At 33.6% G+C, this 16,423-nt stretch overlaps 2 protein-coding genes across 2 annotated transcripts in view; both read left to right on the plus strand.

Moving 5' to 3' along the window:
• The first annotated feature begins 1,873 nt into the window (after nt 1-1,873).
• LOC115442610 (beta-1,4-mannosyltransferase egh) lies at nt 1,874-6,927 on the plus strand. The gene is made up of 3 exons (XM_030167700.2): nt 1,874-2,169; nt 2,851-3,655; nt 3,731-6,927. The coding sequence occupies exons 2-3, from the start codon at nt 2,852-2,854 to the stop codon at nt 4,301-4,303; spliced, it is 1,377 nt and encodes a 458-aa protein (XP_030023560.2). The 5' UTR covers nt 1,874-2,169; nt 2,851; the 3' UTR covers nt 4,304-6,927.
• A 6,985-nt stretch (nt 6,928-13,912) lies between these two features.
• Nucleotides 13,913-16,423, plus strand: part of LOC115442604 (eye-specific diacylglycerol kinase) — a 130,164-nt gene continuing 127,653 nt past the window's right edge. The window contains exons 1-2 of the mRNA XM_030167683.2: nt 13,913-14,081; nt 14,529-14,591. Of these exons, the coding sequence (XP_030023543.2) occupies nt 13,975-14,081; nt 14,529-14,591 (170 nt within the window). The 5' untranslated portion in view covers nt 13,913-13,974. The remainder of the gene's footprint in view (nt 14,082-14,528; nt 14,592-16,423) is intronic.

Consider the following 16,423-nt stretch of genomic DNA (forward strand, 5'->3'; position numbering starts at 1 on the left):
TGGGCTTTGTGCTATAAAATAAATATTAATATAATAAAATGGAACGAAATGTGAAGAATAGTAAATGTACCCGACATTTTGTGCTCTAGAACCGTGCGACAGTCGGTAGTATTATAAGATGCATGTTACCCGAACCTTTATGTATTACTTATTGTTTACCTTGTTATAAATGTTTGTGCGTATCCCAGTATATTATGCATATATAAATATTTCTTCCTATAAATGGCAGAGCCAACAGTGGTTTAGTTCCTACTTAGGATACAATCATTCTTAGAAAACCTAGATCCAAACATCATTACACAAAATATTCAAAGTGTCCACCCCCTAGACAACACTTAAAGAAGTGTCAAAAATATAGCAACTATGTACGAAGCGTAAACTGAGGTGAAGACGTGAAAAAGTGTCCGTCAGAGCATCAAATTACGATGGCGCTATAGTAGCAAGTGGGTCCTTTATAGAAAAAGCTCCAAAAGTTGTTACAGTAAGTAGGACATTGAATTAATTAAGAAAAAGCTTCTATTCTGTTATAGCTGTGTTGGTATATACTACAGTTTCATTAACCTTCATACATCAACAACACGTAGTCACTAAAGATATTAATTTTTTCGACTCAGTACACAACACAACTGACTATTTATAACTGATAATTTCATGGCTATGCTAGCGCTATTACAGTGGGTTCTGAGTTGTAAGATGCTGCTTACCACTAAACACTTTTTCAAGTTGTCCCCATATTTATCGGTTCTCCATACAACTATGGCATCAATACAAGTTTGTGTCAATCTGTAGTCTGTACCAGGGATGTTATGGATATGAAATTTCGGATATGGATACGGATATGGATATAGGAATAAAATTATATCGGTTTCGGATACGGTTAAGGATAATAATTATTTCGGATTATCCGGTAGTTTCGGATAGTTTCGGTTACGGATTAAAGTTAAATAAAAAAAAAATATATATATATTATGTAATACAGTAGGGTGACGAATACTAACTATTGTTCATCGTCATCGTCGATTATTAATTATCGATTAACTAATTGGGAGACATAGGTGTTCGGAAAAACTGTGTGTTTTAGAAGTAGTGACACCTCCTCTCCGTGAAAAGTTTTTATCACACTGTTTATATTTTGCAAAAATTACTTTTACATGACCAAAAAAAAAAAAAAAAAAAAAAAAAAAAAAAAAAAAAAAAAAAAAAACTTTTGGACGCATGTCACTTCACTTTACTCAATAAAAAAGAAAAACTATTTATGAATGAGTTTATGTTATGATTAAAAATAACAAACTATACAAATTTCACGTAGCGTGTGAGCGGTGAAACAAAAACGTGTCGGAACATATTATCCGTAACTTATCCGAAACTTTTATAACGGATACAGTTACGGTTACGGATATATTTTTATTTCGGATATCCGATAGTTTCGGTTACGGTTACGGAGCTCCATAACATCCCTAGTCTGTACTCTGTGGGGAATATAAATCAGTGTTGTCGGATTAGGCGATTTGCGCTATTTAGGCTACATCTGAGAAATTCGGGGCAAATAAAAAATCGTGAATGGCGACTGGTCGCCAATTGGGCTATGACAAACAGCTCCCGCTATAATCCCTGTTTTGAAATAATTTTTAACTTGAGGAGGAAGTTGAAGAGAGATCACTTTACAAAATGGGGAACTTGTTTGCTCGACGTTTCCTTACTGGGTTGTGTGACTTGGCAATTTACAAATTATCGTCGACTTAACCACCTATCCAATACCTTATACGCAAAAAAAAATAAAAATAGAGTACCTATTTTTCGTCCTTGGCCTTTACACTCTTTTATACGATTGGGCGACTTTACGCTACTTTATGACGAATTTTGGCGAACTGGGCCACCATCCATCTGGCAACATTGCTACTAACTGCCAATTGCTACCTGCCACTACCTGCTTGCTAGAGTCTAGGACTCTTTGGTCAACTGTTTAATTCTAAATACATCTTTGTAATTTTTAAAAATATTTATAAAAAGGTAATTTACCCTAAAGATGATAAATAATTTATAAAAAGGAAATTTTATTTATACGTTAATTTCATGTGTTTGTTTCAATTATCAACAGTGCTTCTCTTGTCTTAATTTTGTTGTTCCATTGAATTTTTTCCTGGAAGTTCAGGGACATCAATAATCAAGGTAAGTTTTTCGAAATTATTTTTAACAAGCGAAGCATACCATCTCTATTCGGCATTGTAAAAAAATGATTTTGTGTTCTAGTGACTCAAGGGTATACACGTAATTTAAAATTAAGTTTGATTTGCTTAGTCAAAAATTATATCAGGAAAACGAGTAATACGTGAGTAGTTTAAAGATACACAGTTAGTATACGTATGATTATATATTGAAGGGATGACTAAGTATCAATAATAAAAAAAAATCTTATATTATGCCATTAAATCAAGTTTTATTATATTATTTAGTAGTTGTATAAAGTTAATAGTAAGTCGTTCGTCTGACAGTAAACGCTGGTCTAGCTCTAAAAAAGAGCAATAGCAAACAGTTATATCATACTACTTTGGATTACTAATTTACTAATTGCTGTGTGACACTTCATTGCATAGGTCATTATGAATAATTAGGTGCAGTTCTACAATACCCAGTAAATATACTGAGGTCCTTCAAACCCCAAATCAACAGTGTCTGTTTAGAGTGTATACTGCTTCACAAAAACAAAATAAAAATAAAAACAATTATTCCATTGAATACAAAAATGCCAGTAGTGTATTAGTTTAGGTTTGCTCACAAGTTATGGCTTGAGTAACATAAATATTGTTTGTGTTGTCAGCTATAATAGAACTGTTGTAATATTTGTTTCAGGATGCTAAGGGGAAGAATCAAGCACTTACTTCACTGTACATTTTTTATATCATTTATATTTTTGTTCCTTGTGTTTGCTGGTGCTATAAATTTGGATGACAAGGAAAAGGAGATAATTGATCCTTGGGGAGCATATGGAGTGTATGGTACAATAATTTTGTACATATTAAGGTTGTTTACTCTGTTAACAATACCCCAGGTGCTCTGCAATTTTGCAGGACTAACACTGTTCAATGCTTTCCCTGGTAAAGTGAAACTTAAAGGATCTCCACTACTTGCACCTTTTATTTGTATTAGAGTGGTGACTAGAGGTGACTTTCCTAAACTTGTCAGAGATAATGTTACAAGAAATATGAACATGTGTATTGATGTGGGCATGGAGAATTTTATGATTGAAGTAGTCACTGACAAAGCTATTAATCTGCCAAAACATAGAAGAGTCCGTGAAGTGGTTGTACCATCAGAATACAAGACTAAAACTGGTGCATTGTTTAAATCTCGTGCACTGCAGTATTGTCTTGAAGATAATGTCAATATATTAGCAGAGAATGACTGGATTGTGCACTTAGATGAAGAGACTTTACTCACAGATAATTCTGTTAGAGGAATTTTGAATTTTGTGATGGATGGCCAACATCAGTTTGGACAAGGGCTCATTACTTATGCTAATGAACATATTGTGAACTGGTTGACAACATTGGCTGATAGTTTTCGTGTAGCTGATGATATGGGAAAGCTACGATTCCAATTTTATTTGTTCCACAAGCCCCTCTTTAGTTGGAAAGGTTCTTATGTTGTAACACAAGTATGTATTTTTCCTTTGAAAATAACTAGATACTTTTTAAAAAAAATTGACATCTTAAAATGTATTTTATTCCAGGTTAGTGCTGAGAAAAAAGTGTCATTTGACAATGGGCTTGATGGATCTGTCGCGGAGGACTGTTATTTTGCTATGAAAGGCTATAAAGAAGGCTACACATTTAACTTTGTAGAAGGAGAAATGTGGGAGAAGTCACCCTTCACCCTGTGGGACTTCATGCAGCAAAGGAAAAGGTGGATACAAGGTATACTTTTGGTGGTACATTCTAAAGAAATACCTGTTATTAATAAAATATTCTTAGCAATTTCATGTTATTCATGGGTAACACTACCATTATCAACAAGTAATGTTCTGCTAGCTGCCATTTGCCCTATACCTTGTCCACATGTTTTAGATTTGTTGTGTGGATTTATAGGGGCTGTTAATATTTATATGTACATATTTGGTGTAATCAAATCTTTCCCTATCTATAGATTTGGGCCGTTAAAGTTCTTCTTATTTGTGGGTGGTGCTTTGGCTACTATTCCCTTTAATATAGTTATTGAAAATGTTGCTGTAGTTTGGGGTATGTTAGGTAAAAAGCACAAGTTTTATATTGTAAACAAGGAAATTAAGATACCAGTGACTGTATGATTTCATATATAAGTCCAATAACTTTAATGTTTTAATGATTATGAGATAGTTTGTGCACAAATACTTAATTTTATCATGCACTTATAGGAATGTGAAGAATGTCTCACTAGTTGTTATTGTTTATAAATAATTTCCATTTGTAAAGGCAGTGGTTAAGTACTGCCTTTGTTACCAAAGTTTTAAAATAAAAATATTAGGTAATAACATGTACTAAATGATAAAGTTTATACACATATAAAACGTTTTGTGAGTAAGGAGCACAATGTTGATATTAATGATGACTGTGTACTTGAGCCACTAATGTTGCGTTAACTGTATTACATAATTTTATTTTCGATAATTTGTTGCATTATTTGTTATATGATTTTGATTAATAATTACTATGTTTTAAAATGTTTTATGAAGACTACATTTAATAAAATACCATTTCTGTTAATTAACATATATATGAGACCTCATTGTATAGCATGGATATTTTATTGAAATATTTAATTATGTAGATTTCTATGTTGATTTAGGTAAATGGCAAAGTATCATGATTAAATATTTCCTTGCATCTCAAACCAATTATAATTAAGGTTATTCCAATGGTTTCACTTATGATATATTGATGAGAATTTTTGATAATAAGTATATTATGTATGTTTAAAACCTTGCTACCAATTAAGACATCACTATTTTAGCTCATAAAATTTTCCATGTATAATATAAAAAAATTAGACTATAAATATTATATTAGTATTTATATTACCAATTATTGGTCATTGAACAAGTTAATTTGAAAATCAAACTGTTACACAGTATTTTAGTTCTAATGAAAAAGTCATGACATTATAATAATAGGTTTGCCAATAATTGGGTTGTATTTTCTTCAAAGTATCAAATGTCAAATTGATATATTACTTGTCGGCCATTATGGAATCAATTACTATCGCGATGGACAATCTACTTAATTGTAATTGTCAAAAAACATTTACAAGAATCCCTAAAAAGTATAGTAGCAAACACGCGTGTTGATTGTTTGATGGTAAGCAATAATCACCACACACAAAAACCTTTAATTCTGAAGGAATCATGCTTGCTTTTATTATGAGTATTATTTTTCCAAAATATATTTTTTAAGCTTGTTGTGAATTGTGTGTATGTATTTATTATGCTCAGATTTACAGATTACTGTTAATCAGCTTAAAGTTACAATGTTCTTAATAATGATAATAAGTGATTTCATTTACTTTTCGGCAGTAAGTTCGCATAACTTTTCAAGAAAAAAAAAAGACTTTCTTTAATTATTGATTATTCGGATTTTTTACGTTACTATTTTGACTAATAAATATGAAAAATTACCACCATTATAAACGTTTTGAAACTGAATCCTTAAAGATAAATTGTACAAATTATTATTGTTCTAGAGATATTTGTGTGATTTTAATTTATTGTAAATGTGAAGTGTTACTTAAAAAAAACTTTATGGTCGACCTGAAATTAATCGTTTTCGTGTCTATACGGGCCGACGCGACATACTCTTATCATCACACTATTCGTATCAGGCGGATTTGGCATCGCGGCGACCGTTCTTAAAAGGTTAGCAATTGAAGTTAGAATCCCGCGTTTTGTTGCTATCCTGCGTTGTAGTTCGGCGGTTGCCGAAGACACGTAGTTGCCGATGAGGATTTTCGACCTATGAGTTATAAGCGCCGTACGGATGCTTACAGCAAAATGGTTCTTCGCAAGTGACGGGTTGAGGCGATAAGAACAAACGATATCGATGATAACATTATGTGGCAAACAAACATTATCCTCATTAATTTGATTTCCTTGGGCGACTAACTGAAGGTCGACCACAAAGTTTTCAATAATAGTTTAGGTTGACGGTTGGTCTTACTATAATAATACTATGATTATTTATTTTTTTAATATTGTACCTACCTACGTATTCCTATTATTCAAAGACACAAATTTTAATTAAGTATTGTAGTTTTGCATGTGTGAAATTTGCATTCAAATTTGTATTAATGTGTGTGTAAGAGTTTAAAAATTACTGGTTTGCTTATTATTATAATACATCAGGAGTATTTGTCCAGTAAATTTTAAGTTGTATAAGGTCGCAATCGAAAGTTATTTTTATTGCTTTTGATACCACAACTGACTAGTCAAGGAAGGTATTTAACATAATATAGCTGAGTAGATGTAGTGGTACTGGTATGACAATCATAGTTAATTGAGAAAATTCTGGACCTCATTCTTTTAAAAAGAGGTTAACTCAGGTTCAAGTCGACTGCTTTAATAAATTACTGCTCTCGTGATAAAGGCCTTTTTAATTATTTATATATTTTAGTTTGTATAATTAGCTAGCTGAGTACGCCGCAGTACATAAAATATACCTACCTACGTATTATTTATGGTATTAAGATAAGCCGTAAATATCGTTAGAGAAACATTTTTCGTTCTGTTTCTTAAATTAGTATTTCCATGTTTGTAATTCATCCTTTAATTTTGTATATTTTTGTAATAGTTATTGTTTCCTGGTGTTAATATCATTCAAAATATATTGTTAGAATGAGTGCTATAAAAATGAATCCAAATAGCATTTAGCTATATGTAAAATAAATTAATTATGGATAATACTGTTGTGATTTTTCTAAAAATTCATTAAGTAAATGTGCATCAAATTAGGTTTTTCCATCCAAATATAGTATTGAAAAAGAACCTGTACGCAAATCTATAAGTTTATCCTTATATTATATCCCTAAATCGTCAAATATATTTTAATTCAGTATATTTGCAGTTCAATATACTGGAGTAGTTAACAATTTCTTATAATTGCTTTAGTAAAAATGTTCGTTACCTGAATAATAGGATAAAGATTATCAAAATTGTCTGTTGGGAGCAGTATGTGTCAAATAACAGAAAAAGAGATGCCATGCGTTATGATGTCATCGAACTTTAGGATGGAGGTGCAACTGAGATAGGTATAAGTACTTTTTTATCGTTGGGTATAGCAAGATAAAACCATTACGAGTCCACTCTTACTCATACCAATATATTTGATATGATTATGTATTTCTGGCAAATTGTCCAGTGTTAATATTTTTACAGAAGGATTTCTTTTTCATATTGTTTTCTGCTACGTATAATGTATAAAGTCAAATATAGACTATCAGTTTTTAATATTCAATAGTAGGCAGGGCGAATTAGTTCTGATGAGCTAAAGGTAGACTCATGTAAATTACTACAACACTGGCAGAATTGTAGTAAAACAATACGGAAAATCACAACAAATCGGAATTGGAATTGGGTTCGTGATTACTAAAACGTGCTGCATTACTTATACATGCGGCAATTGATTTTTATTTACTTTCCTATTAATATAAATTTTTACAGTTAAAAAAAATCTTTATCCAGTCGGTTTTTATGCTACATACGGTATCTGGCAGGAAAATAAAAATTTAAAGTTAGGGCGGCTAATGGTTTCCTATAAGATATACGTTGCAACTTACAGCACGTTTTATAACATTAGCGATATTACATAATCTTTAATGAAATCGCTTTGTACGGAGGTATGCATCAGTAGGAACCGGTAACGAGATTTTTTTAAAGCATGGACTCGCACTGATAAGCGAAGTGGGTAAATAATTTTATTCGAATGATAAACTCTATTATTCACTTGTAACATTCTACGAAACTATGATTCATAGTTTGGTAAAGTCATATGATATACTTATCTATTATCTCTACTATTATACAGACATTTTGACAATGCGTTACCTAATTTAAACCACATGCTTATCTACTTGGAAATAACACTTTACAATAAGTTATTTGAGCCGTAGGTGTAAAATAAAAAAGTGTAAGTTACGAACCAAATAATTATTAATAAAAAGTAATTTTTTTAATGTGCTCTAAAGCCACTATTACTCTAAGAGAATTCGTCGCATCGGCAACATCGTACTTTCAGTCAGAAATACACTCACGCACATGCCATATTCGCATTAAAGTACAGAATGATAAAAACTCAGAAAATTGAATCCTGCAATTTTGGTGAAAATATTCTTTATTAATGGATAATTTTTGGCACAATGTCAACAAAGGTGAAGACGAGTATGTGGTTTCATTTAGTAACACAATGTCAAATGACCCTGTATTAAGCTAAAGAGTTTCTTTGTTTGATCGTGTTAATCTCCGGAAATACTGGTTTGAGTTGAAAAAATATTTTTGTGTTGGATAGCCCATTTATCGACAAAGGCTATAGGCTATACAACATCACGCTCTGACTAATAGGAGCGGGGCATCAATGAAAAATGTTGCAAAAACGGCAAAAAAATATTTCTTTCGTGCGCATTCGTCGCTTGCGCTGCGTGAACGGTTAAAGTTACGCAACAAACATGTATGACGCAATTGTTTATCTTAAAAAAATCAAAAAAATATACATATCCGCCCACCGCATCTATCTGCCTATCTGAATGCGATAAACTCAAAAAATACCCAATGGATTACGATGAAATTTTATGTTTTGTAGTTTGAGAGCCTAGAAAGAACATGATATGCTATTCGATTCATTCGCATCAGTACTTCCTGACATAAGCGTGTTCAAACAAGCAAGCACTAGGTTTATATAATAGTATACATTTTGTAACGTTAATATCAACTTTAGTTAGATTAACTGGTAGAAGTGGAAAATTTACTAAGTAGTTACTTAAATACCTATTTGTTTTCAATTCTTAGTGTCTACTTTTCCTTTTTAGATTTTCCATCAACAGTTAATTTGAACTCACCTTACAAAGAAAGTATTATTAAGTATTACCTATGTCTGACTACCTTGGTGGCAGAGGTTGTAATGCGTACCTACGCAGTACAAAGAAAACTACTGCGGAGGTCCTAAGTACAATTCCAGGTCTAGTAAAAAATAATTGCGACTGGTTTTTTCCATCCTATAAAGTATTCAGTCGGAGACAGAAAGTAGTGATATCCCCGTGCCTGGGGAAGTATGTACAGCCGTTGGGTCCTGCGCATGATCTCTTTCCTTTTGTATCGGATTGCCGTTCACCGGACTATGAGAGTGAAGGAATAGAGATTGGCCGCCGTGGCCGAAATTCGGCTAGGAGGGATTCATTATACCTATACCTCCATAGTGAAAAGAGTGTGAAAACCTGTTAAAGCTTACATATGGAGCGACAGGGTCATGAAATTACCAACAAACTCCTGAAATAATAAAAAAAAGGTACCTACTTGTAAGTATTTATATTATTGTATTCTAAGTATTCAGCAGATACCTATTAGTATGATAACAATACTTACCTCACATACATAGTCGTTGCAAAGCCTGTAAAGTATCTGCAGCCGTGGTAAGCAAGTAAACAATCACGAGGCCATTACGGTAAGTACTGGAGCGATCGAAGGCAATCTATTAAAAGTTCGTGGACAACCAACCGTTCAGATTGATTGAACAGCTTATTTGATTTGCTCTACGTGTCCCAAGGGGCTAATGGAACTAGTATTAATTGCCAGCCGATCACCGCTTCGCATCTTTTACAGCAGATAAAATAAAAAACAATGGTCCAGTGCGAGTAGAACCCGTATATTGATTTTAGAGTTCCGTATGCAGACCCGTGTCGCTTACTATAGGGTGGCTATGTTTTTGTGTTCAAATAAAGTAAGTTTATTTTATTATTTTCTTTAAAAACATTTTTCATGACTTCTAGCAACTTTTAAAAAACAATATTATCTCTTAACGGCTGCACATCTTCTTTAGAGTTTATATTTAAGTTCAAGTAAATAGGAAGGTATGTACTACTTCATATTTTATCAGATTCAAAGACGCTTTCTTTCTTTGTTCTCTCTATATGCGTTGACGTAGCGGAAATCGGCACTTAAAATCTTATTGAATACTTGCTGCTATTTTTTACTACCATTACTTGCTGCGGATTTATGCAAAAATGCTTTCAATAAACTTTTTTTTTGTTTGTTAATGTGCGCAGGGGTAAGACCATAGGAAGTGTAACAATTTAAAAATCGTATAGGTAACTCGCTATTGTTATAATTTTTGTTTTTTGTCAATATTCTCTGTGATGCCTTCTTGTTTCCTATGTCCTTCTAATTCGCGTGTGTGATTCCGACATGTAAGATATGTTTAAGGTGCATCAGGCCAAATTAATAAAAATTACCACAGTTTTGCGGTATTTTTGAGTTATACAATCTTACTCATTATACGAATTATAATAATTATCAGCCCGAAATTTGTACCCGTTGTGGCCCGTTATAGGCTTGCCCTCTCTCAGATCATAGGACCGCACACGCATGGTAAAAAATTGGTGCTCTGGTTGTGTCATTGTCTATGGTTCCTTTTAGGTGTAAAGACGTGATTAAAATATTTTCGATTTGTAAATGACACAGGTGTACGTAAGTTTATTTAAATAGCACTAAGTCGTTAAACTTTGGTTTTTCTTATTAGATAAGTATAAATAAGATCACAGGTTATCACCTGGAGCCGTTAGGGAATGCGACGCAGATATAGGTACACTTAGGACCTAAACACAAGAAACCGGATAAATGGGGCGCAGACATATTTAAGCATAGCTTAGGCCGCCCCTGCTTATGCTCGTACATTTTCACCTGCGGTAGCCTACGTAAGTTGGTCGCGTTCAGAAATCGACTTGTGTATACCCGCTTTCAGACAGACCGACGTAGTTGTTTCGACTGGCTAGGAATAACTATCCCTCGTCAGCCGACACCCTGTCTGGACCTTACTCCGCTACCATCATGTGCAATGGGCTCACTCTGCCATGTCCGTATAAAACAAAAAACAACTCACCCTCGACACAAAAAAAACCCGTGTCGTTAACTAGACTCCCTTTGTACGTAAAAAAGTGGTATGTGTTTCTGTCTGGGCGTCCGTCGTAGGCCGAGGACCTGTGAGCATTTATTTTTCCTTTTCAGGATGAATGTTTTTGCGTCTATTAATTTTTTTGTATTTTAATCAACTAACTTGTTCCTTTTGTGTGGTTCATTATAACCTTAACTTAGTAAGTACCTAGTGCTTAGGATTCTACGATGATACAACTGTTGATATTGAATGCCTACCTACGTAACACAACACAGTACTAATGTATTAAGCATTAAGCATAATGAAAGTTTAAATCTATAGGTTAGGTACCGTAAAACATTTAATAAAATCGTAATTATCCATTTATGTACCTAATCAAGTAAATATTTTTATGAAAATAACTGCCAGGAATGAGTAACGGAAACTAAAACAACAATTTTAGAAAATTTTCTCTTTTTGTTTGCTTAAATGTTCGTTGGAGTATCACGCTAAACCACATATGACTTTAAAATGTTATTATTAAAGAATATTAAATTTTATTTTATGTAATACTAGCTTTTGCCCGCGGCTCCGCCCGCGTTATAAAGTTTTTCAGGCTAAAGTTTTCCGTTATAAAAGTAGTAGTTTCCCGGGAGCCTATGTTCTTCCCAGGGACTCAAACTGTCTCCAAACCAAATTTCATCTTAATACGTTGGGTAGTTTTTGAGTTTAACACGTTCAGGCAGACAGATGCAGCGGGGGACTTTGTTTTATAATATATTTTTTAGAACTTTTTAAGAGGAAAAATCCCGTCATACATCATTGTTGCATAACTTTAACCGTTTACGCAGCGCACGCAACGGAAGCTCTCAAAACTAATATTTTTTCCTCGATTTGCAACATGTTTCATTACTGCTCCGCTCCTATTGGTCATAGCGTGATGATATATAGCCTATAGTACTACACGAATAAAGAGCTATCCAACACAAAAATAAATTTTCAGTTCGAACCGGTAGTTTCTGAGATTAGCCATTACTGCTCCGCTCCTATTGGCCATAGCGTGATGATATATAGTCTATAGCACTCCACGACCAAAGGGCTATCCGACACAAAAAGATTTTTCAATTTGGACCGGTAGTTCCTGAGATTACCCATTACTGCTCCGCTCCTATTGGTCATAGCGTGATGATATATAGCCTATAGCACTCCACGAACAAAGGGCTATCCAACGCTAAAAGAATTTTTCAGTTTGGACCGGTAGTTCCTGAGATTAGTCATTACTGCTCCGCTCCTATTGGGTATAGCGTGATGATATATAGCCTATAGCACTCCACGAACAAAGGGCTATCCAACGCAAAAAGAATTTTTCAATTTGGACCGGTAGTTCCTGAGATTAGCGCGTTCAAACAAACAAACAAACTCTTCAGCTTTATATAATAGTATAGATAGATAAGGTAAGTTGGGAGATGGGCACACGGAGCAGACGGGCCACACGCGCCGCATGTGTTCTGTATAACGGAGCGGAGTATCGGGAGGGGTATGTGATAAACTGAGATAGAACTAAATCCACGCAGATGATGTTGTAGTCATAACTTGTATGGTAATTAATTCTAATTACAGTTATTAGTTTTGCTCACGGCTTCGCCTGCGTGAAAAGCCTTTCTCGCTACAAAAGTCCATAAAATGCTGTAGCGTTACATAGCGCCAGCTGTACGACGCCAGCGCCATCTCTCAGATTAAAAATTCCATTAAGTATTCCCGGGATAAAAGGAAACCAAGGTCTTGGGTTCTAACCCCGGGTTGGGCAAACTGATATTGTATTTTTCTACTCACTATCAGGCGATCGGCTTGCACACTATCACATCATGCGAAGGAATACACACGACGGAAAGTGGGTTGCACCAGTTGCGCCTCTGCCTACGCCTTCAGAGATAAAATTTGTGAGTGTGTGTGTCTGTGTGTATTAAAAATAACTTGTGTATTAATCGGGGACATGGTCTATCTATGTGGCAAATTTCTTTTAAATCCGTTCAACTGTTTTTACGTTTACTTCTAATAAGTAACATTTTGACAAATTTTCGTGTTTAAGTATAATATTAATAGATAAGTTAAGAAGTTAAGTTGTAAGATATATAATATTTGAATATGTTAGTATTTCTTTGTTTTCTTTTGTTAGGTTTAAAAGACCGATTTTCTGATATTTCGTTCTTACTTTCTCATTATAAAAATTTATTACGGACTGTACTGTGTCAGCTCGGCTTTGCTAGAGTACGCTTCGCACCATGAGAGAGATTATTAGAGGTCATATTATTTTCTGCTTAATGGATATAATTTATTTAATAAACGTTCGTTACTTCGCTAACTTTTTGTGGAGATTAGTTATGAAACCTTACTGCCTAGGTATCAAGATGTCAAACATGGATACTATATATACGTTTCAAATGTAACTAAAACGCTATATAGTTGGGAATAGTGTCGGTAATTTAATATAGGCATAAATGTACGCGCAGCTCAGTTCGGCCTTATAAATGTGCCGTCTGAAGAAGTTCTAATTGTACAAGAAACTGATCAGGTATGATATTTTAACTCACAACAATATGTGAAATTGACTCTTTGGATGTATGAGGATATAGCAGGCAAACTACTTTTTAAAAGGATTACTTAGACGAAGCCCTAACCATGCGTTCGTGACCCGTTTACCACCGTCGGCGCATGCTTATGTGCTTCATGTTGTCTGTAATGTAACTTCGCTTAATTTAATAATAGTACTTGTAGTAAAGGTAATCTTTTACCAAGGGCGGAGAATGGTAGTCTGTGATATCGGTTCGTCGAGAATCGGTCGGGTGTCTGGTTGCTAGTTACTTTATTGGACATGGGTGCAAATCCTGAAGTGGTAGTGGAAAATTGCAATGGTGTTGAAGAGGATAATGAATCGGCCACTGATTCCGTTGATGTTGCTAATCAAAATGGAGATGACGGGTATGTGTTTAGTGTTCTTTTATTACGCGTATGTATGTAGATAATATTATACTGTAATTTAAAAGAACGTGATCGGCTATAATTATCATAAATCTACTTATATAAAGCTAAAGTCCTTTTTTATCCGTTATCTTCAATACCATAAGCGTTTTAGTTGCTTAAACATATTGCTCAATTATAAGGCGCTCTTGTAGTAAGAATGCTAAATAAATGTTCAGCATAAAAATTGTGATTTAACAGTACTTATATCATATTGAATCATAATATTGTTTTTGTCAAACATTTTGGTACGCTATATTTAATAATGCATGTGCTTGAAAGTTTAGACAAAGTTTAAAGATAATTTTAGCTATTTAGTTTCATGGTCGTTGCTGAAACTTTAACAATAATCCTATCATTGTGTTGTGATGTATAAAAAATTGAATAGTATATTTCTTTGTTTTGTAGATTGGCCATTGACCCCAAACTCGGCTGCCGCGTTCATTTCCCGAGTGACGTCATGAAAGAAACGTGAGTTATCCCACTCGCACTCGAATGTTTCGCACGCGGCGAGGCGCCCGTGACGTCACCTGTCCAATTCCTAATCATTCATGACGTATTTGCACACGCTATTGCTACTTGTATTATTCATTTACTATCATCACAAGTATATCCGCTCCAGTGGATTGGCATGCTTGCATGGTATTTGATTCTAGAAGGGTGTCAACGAGATCTTGAATACAATATCTTAATACCTGTATTTTCTCTGTTACACGATAACAAACGTACTGGTATATGGTATTGGTAATTTTAACGTTATATATGTATTTTTTCGTGCACGATTGCCTACCTAGATATAACTATTTAAGTAAAGAAAATATTAACTTATTGTGTTATTATTTATCGTAGTTATGAATAATTAAGATAAACGCGTGCTTTTCCTTCATATTTCTTTAAATAACTAATTTAGACGACATAGTATAAAAGGACGACATATCCACGTATGTCAAACTATGATGTTCATATAAGAACAAATTACTGATATTATAATTATTGCAGAATAAATTCAAGATTAATGGCATTTTGTTAACAGAAGTGTAAGTTAAGTTTATTTTCAGTTATAAGTTTAAAATAGGTATTAGTAGGTACTTATTGGCTCATTACTTTGGCTATAAATATAATTAGGTTGTCCTTTTCACTGTGTCTATTGCCAATAATGATTATTCTACAACAAAAAAACTTATACTTTACTAAAAGACACCATACTGCTTAAACCGGTTGCATCTTGATATAATATGTAGAGATATAAATTCTGTCTGTAAGGAAGCTCTTAACGTAGGAGAATCAGCGGTATAAAAGGATTTTTGTTAAATCCATCCCCTTCCCGTCATTTCCAGGTTAAACAGAAAATGAAGACTTCTTTCTAAGAAGGCATGTTATTTTTGAAGTTATAGATATTATAGCTAGTGTTTAGGCAAATATATTTATAAATACATGTGATACACAGACGGATCGATGGAAAAATTATTACCTAACGACTTTGTTAAAACACTTTCATATTATTTGAAATTTCGAATTTAACTCTTAAAAATTTTACGTTTTAACAAATTTTATATGTATGTATATGTACCGATTATTATATATATAATGTAGTGCAATGATTTATACAGGTCTGTAAGGTTGGGGTTAAAAGAGAGAACCACTGATATTACACCCGTATTCACAAACAATATTGTGAGGTCGCTCAATGCACCGAACGCATAGTTTTCTTTGGCTTTGTTGAGCTTTGTTTACCTGACAACAAACTGAAGTAAAGTCGTATGTCAATATTAGCCAATCACAGCGTCCCTATGCCTACTCACTGCAAAGCTGTCATGCCAAAAGCACTGAGGAACAGACTTATTATGACAGCATTGCTCCATACTTAGCTAAGTAACGTTTGTGAATAGTGCCTATGACTAAGTACCTTTCTTCCTTGTATTAGATAGCAGACCATAGACGTGAGTATTTCAGATACCTCTACATGTAACAATCTTTATAGGTTTATAACTAATTAAAAATGACATTAAATATCATATATGAAGTCGTAATTATGTGGTGGTCCAATAGAATTTGTAAGTATAGGGTACAATTAAAGTTTGGACCACTCATAGTGCTTAACGTAAATATTTTATCATACTTTACGATAACAATACTATGACAAACTTTTAACACTTGACTTTTTCATAAATTCAAGAACGTCCGAATACGCTTTTTACTTTTTTTCCTTCAAGTTTTGTTAGACTGCTCGCATTATATCATAATAAACCCTCTAAATTTCATAATGCACTCAAATACCTCCAAAATTGTAAAACGATTTAAAC

Source organism: Manduca sexta, chromosome 22 (assembly GCF_014839805.1).
Source record: "Manduca sexta isolate Smith_Timp_Sample1 chromosome 22, JHU_Msex_v1.0, whole genome shotgun sequence".
NCBI lineage: Eukaryota > Metazoa > Arthropoda > Insecta > Lepidoptera > Sphingidae > Manduca > Manduca sexta.

Coding starts and splice junctions, on each gene's coding strand:
- LOC115442610 (XM_030167700.2), top strand. CDS start 2,852: ATGCTAAGGGGAAGAATCAAGCACTTACTTCACTGTACATTTTTTATA. Junction 3,656..3,730: donor GTTCTTATGTTGTAACACAA/GTATGTATTTTT, acceptor ATTTTATTCCAG/GTTAGTGCTGAGAAAAAAGT.